General features: G+C 45.1%; 1 protein-coding gene across 1 annotated transcript in view; it reads right to left on the reverse strand.

Moving 5' to 3' along the window:
* The window catches only part of Samd4a (sterile alpha motif domain containing 4A), a 57,904-nt gene extending 40,770 nt beyond the window's left edge, over positions 1–17,134 (reverse strand). The window contains exon 1 of the mRNA XM_087181690.1: positions 5,921–17,134. Within this exon, the coding sequence (XP_087037816.1) occupies positions 5,921–6,125 (205 nt within the window). The 5' untranslated portion in view covers positions 6,126–17,134. The remainder of the gene's footprint in view (positions 1–5,920) is intronic.
* Between the last annotated feature and the right edge of the window lie 4,704 nt (positions 17,135–21,838).

Here is a 21,838-nt window from a genome sequence, read left to right on the forward strand (position 1 = left end):
GTCAGGCACAGAGCGGTGGTGTGGCGTGTCCAACAGCTCACAGAAGCTGGGCTCCAATGAGACTCCGGGGTTCTTTTCAGCCTGCTGTAGGAATGGCTGCAAATACCAGCTATGTCAACAAGCCATGTGGCACCCAACCACAAATAGGGTCTCAGGAGAGAGAGGGGAGAGAGAGGAGGGGTGGGCTGAGAGTGGGGAACAGCGTGAAGAGCAGAAGGTAAGGCGTATGTAGGAGGAACACACAGCCGGCTTCCCCCAGGAGGCCTCGTGGGTGGCGCTCTTAGTACCTGTGGATGGAAGATCAACTCCCATTCACACAGAGAGCCAGGCTAATTGCAGAGAGCTCCCTCTCTCCAAGACTGGACTGTATCCCTGGTCTCTGAGGGAGGGAGGAAGAAAGCCAGCTGAGAATAAGCGGAGTGAGACAGGAACAAAGCAGAAGTTTGGTGACACCATCAAGACTGCCAAAGCCTGTCTTTATCTCAGAGCAAATGACCAGCCTACTGTTGTCCCAGCCTCTGGAGGAAGCGCAGTCTTGGGTTCCTTTGGAGCTGGATCTTCCCCAACATGCTCCTTGACCCTGGGACACAGACATCTATGGTGGGTTCCAGGATGAGTTCTGAGCACATGGGGACATAGATGGGTCTTGGAAGGCACAGAGGAAAGGCCCATTGGGGGGTCTGAGATGCAAACACAGGGAGCAAATGTCTCTCTGCTGTCCCACGCACCATGACGTCCACAGCTCTTCTGCGAGCTGCTCTGCATCGTAAGACAGTGGGTGTGCACTGCACTGGAAGCTGCTCTCTGCGAGCCAGAGCCGTCCTGAAAACCCTTGTGCTGGGCAAGGAGTGGAGGTGACAAGTCCCAGACCCTCAGGACCTGGGGGAATCCTAGGGATTCGCTTTTCAGACATCAATGAGCACAACCCCCTCTGCGCCCTGAGGACCCATGCATTCAGGTCACATGCTGGTGCCCGGGAATAAAGGATATGCAACAGATGTGTTCAAGTGGAATGAATTCCAGGCAGCTCCTGGGGAAGTCAACATTCAGGAAATAATGACTAGTTTCGATGACGGCCATGCTGAAAGTGTCCCAGGCAGTCACAGAGCTGTGTCACTCCCACGCCATCACTCAGCTCTTCATGGCCCTGAGATACCGTATGCACAACCTCGCCTCCAAAGGGCTCCGACAGGTTTCCTTTTCTTAAAAAGGATCTCACCTCTCCATAGTTTCCTAGCCTCATTCCAAGAGAGGCAGAAGATTAAAGGTCTACCTTTCAAAAACAACTCCAAGCCTCACACTGGCTATACCAGAGTAGACGATTTCTTTTCTTTGCGGTGGAGAAAGTTTCCCCAAGTTTCTTATCTAAGAAGGAATCCTTAGAAAAGGCAAACCACATACATTCAGTCCCTGGCCACCTCCATTCTTAACTGTTATGTGTCTGGCAAGGCTGCAGAAGCCAAGAGTCCCTTCTTTTCTGTTTACTGTGTCGCTAGGCAAACAAGACATCAATCTCGGTCCCCATTTCTGTGCTGATGGAAAGCCGCACATTGTAAGAATGCCCAGCTGATGTTTATTTGTGATAGTGAAGAGACGAGAACCCACCAGCTATCGTACCCCCCCACACAGATAACCACCCAGGAGGAGCATGGTGGTCCAGGGGGACCACTGAGGGGCTCGCTCACCTCCACTGGGATGATCTACAGGTGCCCAGATTCCCCGAGACCCAAGCTGTCCCCATCATCTGTTTCTCCTCTCCCGGATCCTTTGCTATAAGGTGACATTAGGGTCATCTAGACGTCTGGGGCAGGAACCTGGGCATCATTCTAGACACCTCCTACTCCACCACTGTCTCCACTTAGCAATTGCTCCTGCACACCCCGTCACCACACTCCTCTGTCTCCATGGCCACTACTGTTTGCCTGGGTCCAACTTAATTTTCTTCCCTAATGACTGAAAGATCCTCTGTCTACTGGTCTCCAAATCTGGAATCCCCTTGGCTTCTGCACCTTGGTACATCTTCGGCACTGCTTTCAGGCTCCCTCTCTAATATACAAATCTAGGTGATTCTGCTGCACAAACTCCTGTGATCACTGCAGGATAAAAGACAAACAGGACTGCCCTGGCCAGCCCCTCTCCTCCACTTCCTCCTCATGCTTCCACAATGCTGTTCCCTCTGCACCCAACATCTTTCCTTCATGCCATCCATGCTCTGAGGCTCTGCTCCATGCTCCCTTCCTCTAGGGGCTTTCCTCGACCTCCCCTCTCTTTGAATCAAGACCCTTTTTGGTGCCTGCCCTGACCCAGGGCAAATCTCTAAGACAGCACGGCTTCACAGCAGTGCCCCTGCATTAGGCACCTGCTTGCTGCTCATAGAAGAATGAGCCCCCAGAGCCCACTTGTCCAAGCCCCTCTCTGCAGGTGCTAAAAAACATCACCCACTTGACTGAGGACCAAAGCAAACCTGTAAATCCTCCCTTCTCTCGGCTGCATCACTCATCAACAGCCCTGGCTTTCTGGTAAGTCTTCAGGTGGGTTGATAAGATCATTGAGGATGAGATGCTGATGTGAGGGCAAATGGGCTTCTTCCGCCAGCTGGCCGCTCTGCCTTCTGGGAAATCAGGGAAATCTCCACCCTTCCACCCGAAGCCATCGTAGGAGACAGGGACAAAGAGAGCTTATTCTGCTTGTGTGCTGCCCAGGAAGTGAAGGGCATCATAACTGAGTATCAACTCACAGCTGGAGTTTCTCCCCGGGATAGGTCACAGTGGAAGTTTTGGAAAGAACAAGAACAATTGGATTTAGAAACCACAACCATCATATTTAATTCAAACATGTACAACCAGCAGTCTCCACAGGGAATGGGACAGGGGAGAAATTTCATATTCCAGCTCATTCTCCACTCTTCTTGGGTTAGTTTCAAGTTGAGTGGTTGGATCCCATTTTTCCTTTAGCTTGAGATTGTGCCTAGGCCACTTCAGATGGAAGGGGTGTTCAGTCTGAACTTGGAGCCAATTTAAACCATCAGGGCAGGTTTTTACTATAAAAGGAAAACACAGCAATGTAGGCAGATGATATTACTCTTCTGAGTGTAGGAGCAGGTCTACCTGGGAAAGAACTTAGTGGCAGAGAGCGCTGACCTCAAGAGGAAAAAGAGGGCTAGATCAATGGATGTGAAAAATAAAGAACAAGAGCTTATTGCACATTCTTGACCCAAGAGGTGCATTCCTGAGGGGTGACTGTGGCTAAACCTGGGTTGTCTGTCTAGCTGAACAGGAAGGAAAGGCAGGGAAGGATGAAGATACTATTTCAGCAAAGTATGCACACCTGTTGACCAGAAAGATGAACTCACACCAAACCAAGTTCAACGATGGTGACTTTCTATTCTTTCCCCAAGGTATAATATCCAGGCAGCATGCCTTTCCTGAAGGTTTGCGGATTTTTCCAAACTCTACTACAGACTCCTTGTTCATATAACTGGGGAGTCCAAGGATGGCATCCTGAGGTATGGATCCTATTCCTGCCAGAGGGCCGAAGGAAAGGATGTAGGTCCAAGTGGAAGATGTGGCTCCTTTTAGAAGCACTTCACTTGGTTTTCATAGGTCATCTCTTAAAGAAGTGTGAATTAATTTGGAAATTTAAACTAGGATCTGCTCTTAGACAAGGAGATCAGATGACAAGCCCTTGGGATTGTGTGCTAAGGGTTGCTTCTTGAACACGCTCCTAGGGTACCATGTTGAATAATCTTTGATGAAGAAGAGTTCTTCGCAGAGGATGTGTCATGGCAGGGCTGGGGAGGGGAACTGGGGCTTAATAGATACTGGCCCCCAGGACACTTTGGAAGGCTAATGTTTCTGGGACATTCCCACCACCTAACATGTCAAGTGAACTGCAAATATACTTTTCCAACAAGTAGAATCCTTCATCATCTATAACGTTCTTTCCTTCAAATTTTCTTTTGCCACTTAACTTGCTAGTGATTTTATACTCTGAATCCTAACTAATTCTTTGGAAGAAGGAAAATTTCAATAGGTCAAAAAAGGTAGGAATACATAGAAAAGGGTCTTTTGTTTTGTCTGGGCACCAAACAGCCCACTTTGCAACCAAAATCTGTGGGCCTATAAAGAAAGTCTTAGATGTGGCAGCGTTGTCTGTGTCATTTTCTGATTAAATAAGCTCTGAGATAATTTTCACCAATTCTAGAGAAAGAAATCAAATAAGAGTATCTATAGGATATTCCTTGAACTTCAGCAAATTTTGGCTTTTATCCTAAAACAAGGATTAGATGTTTATTTGGTTATTCTCTCATTCATGTCTCTTTAAGAATATGTTATCTTTATCCATGTCTTACCTCAAAATGCCTGCTCACAACAAAGATATCTTTACTGATTTTGGGAGAATGTATGCGGCAGACAGAGGGCCTCAAACAAAAGTAAACAAAATAAAGAAAAGCAAAGAAAATAAAAGGAGGAAGAAAGAAAACAAATATGCAGACGCCAGGCAGAGGGAACAGCTTTCTTCCCTAGGAGGGCCTTTTGGAGATCAGCCTCTCCTCAGGCTGACCCTTGTTGTCAGGGCCCAGGCTGAGGCCTCTTCTCACAGGTACCCGTTAGAACCCTCATCTCCGCTGTCTCAGACGTGGGCCACTGGGACAACAACTTCACCTGCAAAGAAGCTGAGGGAAGTTCCCTCAGGCATCCTGGGCTCAGTGATGGATGCCAGGCCAGGCCTACCAAGAGCATGGCTGAGCCTCCCCCTGCCACCTGTGACCTGGGGCTGGGCTTCTGGAAACCTCATAGCATAAACTCAGGAATGGATTTAGCTCATTCTCCAAAACTGTGGAGCAGTGGCCTGGAAACAGTAAAGGAGAAAGAGGACAGGCATCGCCTTCATGCCCAAAAGACCTACTGCATTTGCTGCCTGTCACACACCTGTGAAGACCCATTTGTACCAGAGGAAAACAGCAAGCCACACATAATTCCTCCAGCGCTCAACACAGGCACCACGGTGGATGAGGAAGGGGGTGTGTGGGGCAGGCCTGGATCAAAGGGTGGTGGTTTTCAGCTGCTGACACCAGGTGGGAGGGGACTGGGCACAGAGTCCCCCATGTCAGCGGTGGTCAAGAGCAAGGGAAAGATCAGAGTAGCAAACCCCAGGGCCGTGTTCATCTAGCACAAAGCCATCCCCTCGGCACTGGAGTCCCCAGAGCCGGCCCGGCTCCTGTCTCCCTACTGTCCGTTACTATCCATCTGTCTCTCCCTAAGGACCTGCAGGCCTTAAACAACTGGAGTCTAGGAGTACAGAAGGCACCAAATCCTCTTCCAGCCTATCATGGGTCACTCAGAGATCTCTATCTCTTGATGAGGCTCTTTAGAAGAGAGGAGACCACCTATATGCAAATCCATTACCAGGCTGAGGACACTTTCAGGTCCTCTGGGAGCATTTTCATGGCCCAGGCAGAGAAAAGAGTGGAGAGGTTTCTTTGGATATCAAAGAATAATGGAGAGAGAAAGGAAGTGCTACAATTCTGCACTGAGACATTTAGAAAGGAAAAGAAAAATCAGATCAATGGTTTGTTTTTCTGAATTAGTGACAGGGATCCGGCCACAGTGGTGGGCCAGAGGCTGGGGCAGCTCAGCAGGTTTAGGGACGGATGACCCTGTTCCGGTAGCTGGTGGGATCATGCGCTTGTCTGAGGATTTCGGTGCATTGAAAATGAAGCAGAAGGTGTTGACTCTCTTGCTCTGGTGGAAGGGTTTCCAGGCCCTTTCCTGTAGGGCCAGCCTTTCAGGGAGGGCTTGATGCCACAGGCCTGGGAGAGGGGCTGGGCTCTTCCTCTCTTTCGCTGACTATCTCCTCTGTGTAGCCTTCTAACTGCGAACAAAGGGAGGGACTGCATGGTCCCTCAGTAGTCACTCACCTTTCATACCACTACCTTCTTCTTGGAATGTGTTACGAGCAGTGGTCTGATCTTCTAAGTGTTCACTCCCACCACTTCCTGAAGAGGCTACACTGCTTTGTGGAGACAGGGGGGCATGATCGGAAGGGAGGCACTGGGGTCCTCTAGCTCGTAAGTCCTCATGAGACATCCATCCATGTCCTAGAGGCTGGTTTGGCACATTCATGGGTGGGGTAAGGGACACAGATCGTTTCAAAGGGCTGTGGTGTGCCTGGCCTGAGAGAACTGAAAAAAAAAATAAAATGAAATAGGTTATTGCCCCCCCTTTAGCCTGGGACGCAGAATCCACAGTACCTTTGCACCCTGTGGTCCCCTGACTGCCTTCCGACTCTGCCCGTGGGCACAGTGGGTGGAACGCAGGCCTGGCAGGGTCTTTCCCTTAAACAGGATGCTGTGTGGACCTCTTGGTGGGCCACACCTATGTGACCCACACACCTGGCTTGGCCTGTGTGTGGTGTGCATTTGGTTTCAGTTCTAACTCTGGAGATGGGGATTTGGAGCAATGGGTCCAGGCGCCCCTGGCAAAGTGGCTGTCTGCCAAAGTGAAGAGAACATGCTGGACATTTTTTTCCTTTTAAGCACAAACTCTGACATTACTGGTGTATTAGGGAGGACTTCCTGAAGGGTGGCAGGCTGGTTGCCATTCAGGAGACATGGGAGGCTGAACTAGGAGGAGATGAGTTCACCCTTCTGATTAGGAATCAGGGGACTATTAGCTCTGAAGGGTGGCACCAGCTCAGTGAGGGGCCCCTGCACTAACGTGACCTCAGGGTGGGGGACACCAGCAGCTGCGAGTGAAAGGCCCAATTCTTTCCCTTGGCCTCCTAGATTCATGCCAAGCTGTATACTGCAAACAGTTTCAGGTAACAAGGCTTTCCATTGAGAAGCCCATGGGGCTCTCAGTTGGCTGGGGATGGGTTTTACCAGCATGTTCAGCCCTTCCACAGAGGGCAACATCTGCACAGCCCCGGTCTTTAATTTATTTCCCAGAAAACTAGGAAATAGCAACAAAACTCACATAACTAGCCAAATTGAATTGAAGGCATTCAAAGGAGGTATTTAACTGACATCAACGCCCAGGGAGCCAAGGTTACCCTTGGTTGGTTTTTCTGGGTGTGTAAAGTGACAACTTCACAAAATAAGTCTATTCATAACATTCTCTCAGTGCCAGTTCCTGACAGGTCTGGTTTATTTTGACTGCTGCTGTACTAGCATGGGATTAAGCCACATGCATTTTAAAACATTTTTCAGGGAAGCCATTCAATTCTGTCTCAGGCTCTATCCCTTCCAGGGAGACATTTGCTCTCCCAAATTTGGATTACTGTTTTTCTGGCATTGACCTTTCTGTGTTTTTCAGTAGGTAGACCAGATATCCTAATGGCAAGGGGTCCTGCCTTTTTGCAAAAGCTGCATTTCTTCTGGGCCAGCACCCCGAGAAAGGCCTGGGCTGCTGATCACTGTGGCCCCATTTAAAAGATAAAGACCAGAGCTGAAAGGTGTTACGAAAAAGTCTAACTGGGCTGTAGTGGGGCGGGTGTGTGTGTGTGTGTGTGTGTGTGTGTGTGCTGCTGACAGCACTCAGTGACCAGGTTCCCATGTGGTCACCATTTCCATCTGGCCAGAGGGGCAGCCCTAGTGGGCATGATCCGAAGCACTGCAAACTTCTTCGTTAACAAAAAAGGAGAAGAAAAGGGGCTGCCGGGTTTAGTATTTGTAACTCGAGAAATTTCTAATTTGAGTAAATTTTATCCAAGGCAAGGTACTATCATCTACCTTAAAAAATATGCAAAGGGGACATTGTTTTTTTAAAAATGACCTCAAACAACTTGCATTTTTGCTAAATAGATGAGGGAAGAAATTCATTTAATAGGCTCCCTGGAAAATGCACTGCTATCTGATTGGAATAGATTAGCATGGGGAAAAAGAAGAGAAAGAAAAATAAATAAATAAGTAAAAAGGAAGTAGCAACAAAAATGAAGAGGGAAGCCAACAGGAAGAAAAGCCAGACATTCAGAAAATCCACTTCATGCCCACCTCCGTGTTTATATAAAATCAGGCAGACTTGTCTAGGGCTGGGCTGAGCAGGGGACATTTCAGTTGGGACAGCTCAGCTTCCTGGCACCTCTGTGACCATTTCAGAGAGGTAGGGCCTCTGATCGAGGCCAGCTGGGTGTGTCCCAAGTGGAAATGGGGTTCCTCTTCCATCCTCCAGCTGGGATTAGAGCCTGAACCCGTACAATTGGCTTTGGGAAAGAGGGCCCACAGCTCTGAGCTGGTGGAGACCTCAGTACTGGCTGGCTGCAGGCACTACCTGAAGCACTAATTAACTGACAGCCATGGGTGGTTACAGCTAGGATGCTGAGAATAATATTAGATAGACATAGATAGCCACTAAATTCCATTAGTGGATATAGCCAGTTTTCTTCTTTCCACCTAAAAATTTCTTAAAATCACCCTTTCCCGCTACCACTGAAGCACGTCTTTTGGGAGGCTGCCAGAATTCCAGGACACTGCTGGCTACTGAACTTTGAAACTAAATATTTATCTAACTTAATGGGCTTACAGAGATTGTCACATAAGGACCTACCTACATGTGTCAGGTACAACTTTTTAAAAAAACATTTTCCTGAGTCACAGGGCATAGGGCACGAACTTGACATCTGCCTCTAAAAACAACCGAAAAAGGGCTGGGGATTTAGCTCAGTGGTTCCGCCACCTGCCTTGCAATAGCAAGGACCGGAGTTCGATCCCCGGTACAAAAAAAAAAAAAAAAAAATCAATTGTATCTGAGGTGCCAGGGCTATTTCTCAGACTTTTTATCAAAAGCTCCACCTCCTCTATATGACAGTAGAAGCCTTTTGGGGCCTACAGCTGTCACCAAACTCAGGACTATCTCTCTCAGAACCACCCTTCGAGAACAACCATACCTGGCTCCGTGCTTCTGATCTGCAGTGAAGTTTTAGAGCCCGGCTGAGCATCACACCTGAACCAAAGTAAAGTCACGCAGGCAGATGCCTCATTCCTCCAAAAAGAACCGAGGACCACGGGCAGCACAGGTTGTCCTCCTGAGGGGAGGAGACTACGACAGGCGACAGGTGCCCTGCCAACAGTGCCACTTCACATGAAGACAGCAGTGAGCACAAAGCTGATTTTGGTGTCACCTCTTGTTCTGGAGTGATTTGTTTTTATAGCAAGCAGCAGAAGGAATAATAACTAGCATGGGTGGAAGAGGTTACAAGAAAATGGGCCACACAGTTGTGCAGCTAATGAGGTGGCCAGAGGTCAGGTACCAATGCCCATGGTCATCCCACTGCTGCCTTTTATTTTTCTTAAACACATCTGAAGTGATGACACATAGGAGAAGAGGTGGACATCTGGGGGGAAAAAATCCCTATGAGTCAGGAGTGAAAAGTAGTAAAAACAGACTTGAGAGAAGCTTTTTAGCTGTGGAAGCTGCCCCAGAATGATTCTGGCCAGAGGCTTTTGAATGCTCCTGCTTGTTGACTCCTGTGTTGTCACCAACAGCTAATGATTCCTTCAGGTGTCAGCTGCCCACAGTAATGTTCAGTGCTGCCGAGTTAAGGACACATTTACAGACTCGCCAGAGATCAGAAATGGGCAAGCAGAACTGAGGTTCTAAGTTTGTACTACGTGTTTGATCATTACCGTAGCGTGGCTGGAGGGACAGCATATTTCAGGATGGATTCATTATATTCAAAATCATACTGAGCATTTCCCAGGGGAGCAAAATTGTGTCTCTTTTGCTCTTGAACAAATGAAACTACTAATACTTAGTACTGGGTATCGTTCAATCTCTATGAGAAATTTTAGGTCTCTCTCTATGTAGGTCTCCATACCTATATCATTAGGAAAAAACATATATATATCATTAGGACTTTACAGTTTTAGGGAACATTTATAAATTCAAGTGACCCAAAAGTACACAATAAGTATTAAGTCTAGCTGAAATATGAAAAAAACAGCCAAAAATAATCTTGCTATGGCAGCTGAACAGTGAGTGGGGCAGAAATATAAAGGGTCTTAAATCTAACCTTATGATTTCTTCTTATTTTTATCTCCCAGCATGTTTAATGAGACCCCTTTCAGTACATTTTTAGGGAACATATGATGCCTGGCTCTGGATCCTGTTCTTTTAAGTATTTTCGTAAAAGCCTGGAATTCAAATTGCATTCTCATTTCCCCTGACCAAAGTTGCTTTGATTTTTAATTGTTGAGATAAGATTCAGACAGATTTTTCAGGATACTTAGTACTCTTTGAAGAAAATTAAGTAGAACTACCTTCTAATATGGGAAATAGCAGGGTTTGTAGATAAAGGGAGGTTTAGGAGGCACGACCAACTATTTCCTTGGTTCACTGGCAGGTTATCTCGCTCTGAAGGAGTGACTTACAGAGGCAAACAGTCTGCCTCTTGCACCAAAATTTGATCCAAACTAACATTACTGAGATCTTTCAAAGATACACTGCATACTTCTGTGCTCTTCTTAAATGTACACATTGAATGCAATTTGTGCTTTAAAAATGATCAGTGTAAATTCTTCACACTTAGACTTAGAAGCCTCCTGAAAGAATTTAATTTAGTAATTTCTAAACTGTGAGCTGTGAGCTCCAGGGTAGCAAAGACCTGAAAATCCTTGTGTACACCAAGCCTTGTTAGTTGGAAGAAATACTGTACTATGAATGAATTTTATGTGTACGCAGACAATATTGGCGTTCATAGGAGATAAATTTAAATTAATGTAAATTAAGATCTATGCTAAAGGCACAGACATTTTTAAATTGGCAGATTTGATGTATGATTGTTTGAATGGGGATCCCACGTCTTAAATATGGACCATCAACTCACCTGGTCCTTATGTGCTATTGACCGAGTGCCCTCTCGTGTGACAGATGACCGCTGCTCTGTGCAGTCTTTATGATGGGATGTTGGGAAACTCAGGACCGCACATGCTGGCATCCCCGCGCAGACAGGCTCTGTGCCATCTCTGAGCTACACTGTGTGTTCCCATGTGATTTTAGCTTTAATGTTTTATTATAGATTCTAGAATCTGGGCTGCTGAAACTGTTAGAAATTTGATGTTCTTTTGAGTACAGGCATTACATATTCCTAGATTCTTTTTTTTTTTTTTTGGTACCAGGGATTGAACTCTGGTCCTTGCGCTTGCAAGGCAGGTGCCGGAACCACTGAGCTAAATCCCCAGCCCATATTCCTAGATTCTTAATATGGCCTTCTTTCACTAAACCAAGTAACTTATGGCCTCAACCCAAGGCTGGGTTCTGTGCCCTCATCATGCCCTATGAATCCGGGCACATAGAAATAATTTAAAACTTTAACATTTCTATTTGTCTACCTTTTCAACTCAAGATGTTGCCTTTCTCAGGGGAAAACATACGTATGGTTAGATTTTCAAATTTTTAGACGTGATAGAATTCAATCCAGTAGTTGGTACAACTCAACTTTGTAAAAATAAGTCACCCCAATGTAGGGATCTGAAAAGGTATGAAATTTAGGAATTGGATAAGAATGAGACCACATATTTTACATTATTTCAAAATATCAACTTAGGTTTTCTTTTCTGAATGAGAAGGTGCTGGCCACTTCCCTATGACTCAGGTGACACACGCTATGTGTCCCTTTACATCAGTAAAGACAAAGCAAGGTAGGAAGAATACCTTAGATGTTACAAATGATGTATTTTAACAATATTTCCTAGACTTGCTCCCAAAAGAAATCTAGAAATGCCAGTAGCACTTAGGCTGGAAACATCAATTTTAGGGACTCACAATATATAATTTTAAAGTTTTGCTGTAGGACATGGTTTGATGCTTGTCAAATTTAAGAGGAAAAAGCTCAATCCACAGTAAACTATAAAAGACTATTGTTTCAAAGGGATTGGAGTAGGGTGGGGTGTGTTTGTCCATCCCCTGAGGTGCAGGCAGGCTTATCTGGCATATTTTAGGTTCCATCCGAATTTCTTCTGAGAACATTGCTTTCAGAGCATCTTAGCTACTATTAGACGCTTTCAATATTAAGAGGAAAGTTCTGCTAACATTACTTGTATGAATGATTTCAGGCATTTGCTACGAAAGAAAGAAAGAAAGAGGAAAAAGAAAGAGAGAAAGCAAGCAAGCAAACATCTAAGCAAGGATCAGTAGTGAAATGACATTAGACTCTGGATTCCTCTTCTTTGGTTGGTTTTGTGGCACTACAACCAGTAATCTGAGGCCCTGCAGTGGGAATCTTTGGGGAAGAAAAGATTAATAGTATTGCAAGAATACATTTTCAAAAATACAAAACCAGAGTATCTGATCAGTGCTATCATGCAAAGGAAATAGAACACCAGTCACATTGATCATCACAGACAGATCCGTGTAAGTAGGGGGAAGGGAGAGGAGGAAAGGGGAGAACTAATTATTAAGGTTAAAAGTCACATGCTGTGCAGTCATTGCATTGGGAAAACAGATTACAGGCAAATCTGGAAGGTTAAAATCCTCAACTGTGCATGCTTGCTTTCTGCTTCTTCTTCAGATGTTTGGAAAAGCAGTGCTCAGAACATCTGGACACCAGAAGATGATTCCCCTAAACAGCCTCAGACTCTGCCTCATTCTGGGGGGACGGGGATGAGAGGACATGTGACAAAGCATAGATGTGGTCGGTGGATGGGGTGTTCCTGGCAAGCCCAAGGGGAAGCCGCATGCTTTCTGTGAGGGAAAGTGTCTACTTTCCCATGCAAACCAAACCAAACCAAACCGAGACTAGAAGAAGAGAGAGCTGCAAAGAGCATCCCAACAAGGCTGGCAAATACACTTGGCTGTATCTCTTCCCCCATTTAAATGGAAGGAGAATGGTGCAGGGTCAGCCCTGAGAAGTCATTGCAGTGCTGTGAGTCCTTGTCGCCGGTATCAGCTCTTATTACCTCCACGTGGCTCAGCCTTTGGGCGGAGTACAGATGTATGCTTCTGCCTTCACATTATCACTTAAACACTGGGCTTTTAAGAAATAAATTAGAATGTTTCTGGCAGACTTCTATTACTGCATTAATCTTGGGTCCATTTCATTTGTTCTCTTTTGTCAGTTTTTAAAATGGCAAAACTAGGTGTCATCCAGTGGAAAATCTATTTTAGATAACTGCTGTTTGACTTCACAGCATCATTATTTATGAAATAGGTTAGACAAGAAGCCAATATATACTTTTTATAGAAATCAGTAGGATCGCATTCACAATTTTAGCTTCAAATCAAGTGGCCCTAAAGGAAAATGTCTACATCTTCTCCTTCCAGTCTCTCAAAACCAGTGTCATCTACTATGGACGTGAGGTGACACCCATTAAAGCAGATGTTTGCGCCAACTCAGGGGACTGTGGGGACAACACAGCCATGCCCCAATCTCCTGCACGTTGGGTTAATCTCCACTTTTCTGGATTGTTCCTTTTCATGTCTACAGTTCTATCTATATGTATTTAATCCTTAGCTTTGTCTGTGAATTTCTATCTACACAGAGTGAAGAGATGCCCAGGAATGGGTTTACTCAGAACTGCAGTTTACTCAGAACTGATGTTTATGACATCAAGTAAAGAAAGCAATGGTGATAAGTGAGTGGCCAGGAGGAGATTTAAACAGGTATTTCCTTTAAAGGTTTCCAATGTAACTCTCAAAAATGCTGTTTAGTTACTGTATTCAGGGTGGAGAAATGGTAGAAAAATCCAGATTTTTGATATCAAAAGACTCCCTCCTACACTCTTCTCAAAAAATGACCCTGGGGCTGGGGATTTAGCCCAGTGATTTCACCGCCTGCTGTGCAAGCGCAAGGACCCAAGTTCGATCCCTGGTACCAAAAAAAAAAAAAAGACCCTGGATGTTTAACTGGGGTTCCATCAGCTTGCATACCCATGGAGGAAGCCCTTTTTCTTTGTGGCATTGAGGACTGAACCTAGGGCCTTCATACTGAGCTACATCCTCAGCCCTTTTTAACATTTTATATTTTGAGACAGGGTCTTACTAAATTTTTAAGTTGCCCAGGCTGGGTTCAAACTTGCAATCTTCTTGGCTCAGCCTCCCAGAGAGCTGGGATCACAGGCATGCACCACCACACCCAGCTCAGAAGCGCTGTAGATTTACACAATGTGACATCCACCCTGTGCTTAACAGCTCCCAGACTGCTGCTGAGGGTGGGACCGGCAAGGCAATCCAAACTCACAACTGCAAATAGCCTGGATTTCATGATTGAGCCATCAAGACCCTTTCAGCGCATCTGTCCCAAGGCCATGGCCAAAGTTACCAAGCAAATCCTCAGGGTATCTTTTTACACCTTGTCACCAGGAGGAAGGATCATCAAGAGAAGAAGCCAGTCTATTGCTTGAAAGGAGCCAAGGATTTAAAACCACATCCAGATCCTGTCTTGAACTGAACCATAGGGCAAAGTCTTCAGCGCCTGTGGAGCTTAAAGGCTCACAGAGAAGAGGGAAGATGGCTTACATGGTGACAGCAGTGATCGGGCAAGGACCAGCATCATTAGGACCCTAAATCCTGCTGCCAACTTTGACTGGCAGCCAAACGGGTGACTGGAACTAAGATTCTCCGAGCCTGAAAACACTAAACTTCGCCTTGATCAAACAACAACCCTTTTCTTTTCTCCCTAGCCTTAAGAAGGGGTTATAAATAATTAGGAATGTATTATGCAGTCCTGACTAATTCTTAACTTAGCTCCTCCAAAAAAGGAGGAGAATGAATGATTCCCAGCAAGGCGCTAGGCAGGCAATTTACTGATTAGGGAATTGGTTCTTGTTTTCATTAAAGCATTCAATCTAAATGTCAAATGTAACAATAACACATAAATGACCATTCAAAAAAAAAAACCACTACAATTTGAGCTTACACTGCTAATTAGCTGAGTTTTTTTTGTTGTTGTTAATTAAGAGAAATTGGATGGGTTAGGCTCTCCTGGCTTCTTGATTACATTTGATTGAATCACCATGTGATTCCAGGCACGTTATTGAGGCTCCGCACACCCCAAGTCACCTACATCCTCTTCTTGAATTCGAAACTGTCACAACCTGACCCTGTGGGTGTTGGAATACGATCAGGTTGGTACTGCGTTTGTACAATTGATTTACCGTGGTCTGTAATTACACACAACGATTGGAAGTTTTGACTTCGCACTGCATTTTTCATTTAAACCGTGCTGTTCTTCCCTACCCTAGAGAAACAGCCTTTACGTAATTGCTCTCCACACATCTCCTTGGGTATTATAAATCAGTCCTGCAATAAAAGACTTCCAGAGCCATGGCAAGCCCCAGGTTCCTGGCATAACTCAGCATTCTGAACTGTTGTGGTTTCATGGCACGAACTGAATGGCTTTCATTTCGTAATGCGTATGAGACAGAGAAGGCTATCTGGAGCCTTCAGACCCTGGTAGCAAGGGAAACAGGTCATGTGGGCGATTGGAGGGGCTGGGGAGATACCGGGGCTCCCTTTGCTCCTTGTCTGTTGCTGGGCCCCCCTCCTCGACCCAAACATGATATCGCTGTCTGTGTGCGTTCACCTATTATGTGTCTACACATGCAAATTCACCTACTTGCTCAAACCTGTTTGTAACCCCCAAATCAATACTTGCATTTTAGGGTCATTTATAGAAGCGAACAGGGTTACAAAAAATTGGAGTCACCCCACACAACATGCTCCTAGAGGACGTCCATCTGGTGCCATGTTTTTCCAATTTTTCTTGGTGCTTTCACTGTTTCAGATGGTCCCCAAAAGGTAGCGCTGAAGGCAGTGCCACCCACGTACCTACGTGCAACAAGACTGTGATTGCTATGCAAGCTTCATTCCCCTCAGTTCAGGTCGTTCTTGTGAGTGCAACTTAGTGAATCCATATATAGTAATCACTTTTAAACAGAAACACATGATGCAATGTTACGTACTCACTGGCTGATAAAAATGTGTTTAGAACTCACAGGAAGCGAACCTTGTATTTCTCCCAGAACAGCTTCAGCATCCACATTTCAGGGCTTGCAGCAAGAACACAACTGTGGTGAACACCCATAACGGTCTACACACTGATACTGTCACAAAGACTTCATTCCTCCTCCCATCCTCGGACAAACTACATTTTCCTTTTAGGGCAGTGGTTCTCAACCTTAGTGGAATAATGAACTTTCCTGGAACATTTAAAAACGGCTGTCCCAGATCAAGCAATTGAGAATCCCTGGGGTTGGGTCAGGCTTTCATAGGTAGCAGCCCGGGCTGAGAACCACCATGCAAGTCTATCTTCCTGCCTTGGGGTTCTCCTCCTCCCTCATCCGGATCATTCCGAACCCCTCAGGTCAGCTGCTGGGTCTGACTGTCTTCATAAGAACACCCCACACTATGAGCATCTTATTTACTTTTCAAGTGATTTTTAAAGACAAAGTTCAAATCGCCACTTCTCCAATCAACCAGTATCTTGTTTGCTTTTGTTTTATGCAAACTTCTGCTCAGGCTATTCTGCCAAAGACTATTACTTTTGCCCTGATCTCCAGATAAAATTCATAATATTTTGGTACTAGATTTCGAATCCAAATGATACCTGAGAAGGCGCTTCTAGAGAATTCTTGGATATATGTTTTGACCCCTTGTGGCCGTTTTCACTGGTGCTAAGCAAGAGGAGAGAAGATTTCTGAATGTGAACCAGCTGCAGAAACCCCAAAACCCATTATGGCACATATAATAAGATAAAAAAAAATTAAAACAGAAACCCTCGGACACACTTCCTCTTTGTCTGATTGACAACCGACTGACAGCAAGATAACAAAGTTTTGCAGAACTGGCTTTGCCAGGAGTCTTATTAGAAAGGCCTCACTCCAGGCCTACTGAATCAGGATCTGCCTTTCAACATGACTGCAAGAGCTCTGCGTGCACATTCAAGTTTAGGACATGCCGATGACACACCCAGCTGTGACTTGGTGGCTTGTATTATTGATGCTGGGTAGCTTTCCACCAAAACCAAAGCAGCTGGTGAAAATGAGAAGAGTTTGGGATTTGGGTTGGAATGCATATGACCCTTCTGGGCCTCAGTTTGCCCCCACAGTCGCTATCAAAAGGCAACCTCATGCGATTGTTGGGAGAAACCAATGAAGTCCTTTAATGTACACTAATATGTTTTGCAAATTTTTAAGTGCTACAGATACGAGTTATTTGTTGTCAGAGTAGGAGTAACCCAGTATATATATATATATATATATATATATATATATATATATTTTTTTTTTTTTTTTTTTTTTTTTTTTTTACTTTCTTTTATTTTTATTTTTTGGTACCGGGGATTGAACTCTGGACCTTGCGCTTGCGAGGCAGGCACCGGAACCACTGAGCTAAATCCCCGGCCCAGGAGTAACCCAATATAAACCAGCATTACTAATGGAAGAAAAAAAACTCAAAGGACTAGGAAATCTAATGACATTCACACACCTTTTTGGTGAATTACACTGGCAAGAAAAAAGTCTTCAATCACTTGATAGCATTTCACAGGTTTACAAGAGATGAGTCTGTCACACCCAAGTGAATGTTTACCTTGGTTGCTCAGAATTCTTTTTTTTTTTTTGGTATCAGGGATCGAACTCGGGTCCTTGCACTTGTGCAGCAGGAGGCGAAACCACTGAGCTAAATCCCTGGCCCTGGTTGCTCAGTATTCTTACCTACATGGACAGACTTTTCTTTACCTGCCTTATCGGTCTTTTTCCCTTGAGGCAGACTCAGCTTGGCCTTTCCTTCTTCCTTCGCATCTTAAGTGTTCACATATCTACTTTCTGGGGGAGTCGGGACATACCAAACACTTCCTTTTCACTAAACTTCAGTGCCTGGAACTTCTCTTGAGAGCTTCTTTTTGTCCTGCCATTTGTAAGCCATACTGCTAGACTGAAATCCTTGAAGATCTTGAGTACCTCCATTGTATTAAGAAATTCAGGCTGAAAACCTGTTATGTGGCTGGGTGACAATAGGGCCCTCACTTGTAAAACAAAGGGTTGGAGTAAATGAATTTATCCATTCACCAGACATCTGCTGAATGGCCACCATGTGCCAGGCTGTGAAAGCTGAGGGCACAATGTTGAAAAAGCCATTGTGGCCCAACGGACACTCTCTCAGCCCTACCATGCTATCAGCTTACTTATGCAGTGCCTTTCCCTCTTACACCCCAGCTCATTTGGACGAGATATTACTTTCCCTATGGTATTTATTTCTCCATATCTTTACAAGTCAGCCTTGCAACACCAGTAGAATGGCCCGCCAGGGTGTGGGAGGAAAGCAGCTCCCAGCTGCTTACAGGGCTGGATCCCAGAGAAGGGGATGAATGGAAGTATGTCATTCCTCCCCACTGCTGGCTCCTCCCATTGCTCCCACATGCTCAGGCTCCCACGAAAGGGAGATTGAATGGATTCTCTGTCTCTTTGCTCTGTTTCTTTCCTACCTGCCCAGGGCAGGGATATTATACTGTCATTTTTCCCAGTGCAACCCAAAGACCCACCCTTGAACACTACCTTTTCCAGTCCTTTGTCCTCTGAAGAGGTCACATGGGAGTGAACACAGTGACAGCACCCATCACCATTCGCCATGACTCATGTCAGGGACTCAAGTGAGTGTGACTGCACACTGTGCCACCTAATCCCCATTCAGTGCTCTTCAGAGGTAGGCTCTATCATTTCCCCTCACCCCTGCCCCTATTCACAGACAGGAAGCGGAGATGCCGGGAGATGAGGGACTTGTCAAAGGTCAGACATCAAGGAAGTGGCAAGTGCCAGGGTGTAGATGCTAAGGTTATCTGACTTGCCAGCCTATGTTCTTAAATCCAAAGCAACACCAATTCTCATGGTGGAAAGAACTCTGAGCGTAGTCTATGGGGCTTGACACTGAACAATCAATATCTAAAATCCTGAGCAAGGCCACTAGCTTCTCAGGGCCTCAGTGTACTCACCTAGAGAACAGAACAATGGTAATACCTATTCTCCCTACCTTCTAGTATTGCTATAGGGATCACATAAGATGGATGTTTTCTGTATGATGCAATTGTTTATCCAAATATGCATCTGTCCATCCATCCATTCATCCATCCAATATTTGCTGAACATCTGCCTTGTATGGGACATATGCTGGGGACCGGGAAGAATGATGATGAAGGCCCACTAAGATGATGTATAAGAAGATGATTTTTGAAATGGAAAAAGATTACCACCTTCCTGAAAAAAAGAGTTTAAGCTAACTTCCTTATTTATTCACTCATTCAACAGTGAACATCTCTATGCAGAGGGCATTGCATTGTGACTGAGGCTATAGATTACAAAAAGACTATACCTACCATCCGGGATGCACAGATGCAAGCAGCTTCTCTTATCATTTACTGAGCCATCACTTTCTATCACTTGGAAACACACAGAAGCTAGGAGCAACAAGGCAGTGTTAATATTCTAAGCAACACTTTTGCATGAAGGTGAAGAATTGCTGAAGGAAGTCAAAACTTTAGGTGATTTCAATTTCAATTAATTTGTCACAGTATCTCAATGCTTAATGAGAGTTTCTGAGGAGGTGGCAATGTATCAGGACCAAGATGCCTCTCTGAATCCGGCCTTCCTTTTTATATTGACAGTGTCAGGGGAATTAGATGAATGTCAAAAAGCTATTCTCCTTGGTGTCTGTGGTAAATGTTCATACTGATTCCTTGGATTCAGGTTTCCTTCCATGCAACTGTTTAAAATCCATGGCTCTGAGTAGCAAAAGATTCCCCAGAACCAAATTAGAAATCACCTGCCCAGCCACATGGAAAGCATCTCTTTCCCATTTGGGCTCTCCCCACGTGGCTCACAAAGCTATGGTTCTGGTCTCTCGTGGGTGTGGAGGGAAGAATTAGGCAAACACTCACACTTAAAAAAAAAAAACAACAGTCCGGGATTGGCTCTTCTTTATTTTAAATGCTAGAGGAACAGCAGACTTAAGAGAAATAACCTGGACTTTTATGTATTTTTTCCTCTTAAAATGTTAAAATAGCCATGATGATTTCCTAAAGGACAAGCTGTGCTTTAAGACTGTCTTCTGAATGAACATTTTGCCTCACCTGGTGCCAGAGGAGGTCTGGGCAGAGCTTCACATTCCTGAGTTAGGCCCTCAGGAAAATTGGTGGAGAGCAATGCCAACATCTGATTGAAAAGTAGCTGCTGTTGATGTTGTCTACGTGCCCATTGGAGTTGGGCCTGATGGAATTTTAATGATGGTGCTACTTTTCTCAAACTCTTCCTCTAAGAACATTATTTTCAGAACACTAGAAGGTATCAGTAATGTCCTAATTTGTTCCCCGCACTTATCTACTGCTAAATTATCAAAACATTCCAGAACATTAAAGCAGGAAGGGATTTCATGATTAGATGAATATCACCTAATCCATCCCTCTTGGCTGTTTCATCAGTTAAGAAATCAAAGAGATATCAATTGCCCAAGGTCACTCAAAAAAAGTTTATATTGAAGCTAAGACTACAATTCCAACATTTTTTGTCTTCATGGCTTATATGAGATCAATAGTCACTAGTTTTCATAGCAATCTTATTGAAAAAGAGTAGAAACATAGTAGAACAGTGATGTCAAGTGGATAACCCCTCATTTGATGCTGGAGTTTTATACATTGGAGGACTCAAATGTTGAGGCCTATGGAAGTACATAACAGCATAATTAGACAGTGCAATCTAATATAGCAGGAGCTGGGGCCTACAAAAGACAACTGTGTGGTACCGGGGTTTTTCCAGGACTGATGCCATCACATCTTCGCACTGACCTGGGATTTTCCATGTCTGGACACTGTCTGCCCTTCTCCTAGCTGTCCACCTCTGTTTCTCTGATTCAAGTCACAGCACGACGGGACTCTCCTATTTCCCCCTAACTCTCTGGAGAGATCATAGTAAAGTCAAGTACTGTTTGTGGACTGGAAGAAGCCACACCTCTTTGGCCCACATCCCCACCCACGGAGGACTTTTTTTGTTCTTCATTATAGTTACTCCTATTACTCAGTTTGGGTAGTATTTACTTAATTCTGCAATTTTAAATTCTGGAATTACATTTATGTGGAGGTGCACCTGGGATGTCCATACTAGAAGCCATCAAAGGGTGGCTACCAAATCAAATGACAGATCTACCAAAGGCTGTATCTACTGCTTTATCACCTGAGAAGAAGGGCATCATCCCCAGAGTGTCATTCTTGTAAGGCCTGGGCTTTAGAGAAGTTTTCTGTCATTTACTGAACTTAGTAACTAAGCAGGGCTGTAAAATCTGTCAGCGTAAGCCTGGAAAACCTTCAGGGATCATTGAGTCCACCTTTCTGTTCTCCCAGCCTCATTTCCATAAGACAACGGGCAGAAAATGCCATGCTGAATGAGAAGAACTGAGCTCTTCTTCTAGGTCCACTCCTACTGCAGTGTGACCTTCAACAGGTAATGACTTTCCCAGTGCAGAAACAGGTGGTGGTTTTGTTTTCTTTTGGTACCTCGGATCGAACTTGGGTCCTTGTGCTTGCAAGGCAGGTGGCAGAACCACTGAGCTAAATCCCGGCCCCTAGAACAGGTGGTTATCACATGAGTAAGGAGAGTTAGGTTGGGAAGACTGCTTTGTAGGAAAAGTGAGAATTCCAGGGAACTCTGGAGGAGGCAAAGAGATTACAGGCACTCCCCATTAAAGATTTTTATGAGAGAGAGGGAGAGAGAGGGAGAGAGAGGGAGAGAGAGAGGGAGAGAGAGAGGGAGAGAAGTGGAGAGAGAGAGAGGGAGAGAGAGGGGGAGAGAGAGAGGGGGAGAGAGGAAGAGAGGAAGAGAGGGACAGAGAGAGGGAGAGAGGGAGGGAGAGAGGGAGAG

Source organism: Heterocephalus glaber, unplaced genomic scaffold, assembly GCF_053883595.1.
Source record: "Heterocephalus glaber isolate CG9 unplaced genomic scaffold, H.glaber_assembly_v1.0 deba00000122, whole genome shotgun sequence".
NCBI lineage: Eukaryota > Metazoa > Chordata > Mammalia > Rodentia > Bathyergidae > Heterocephalus > Heterocephalus glaber.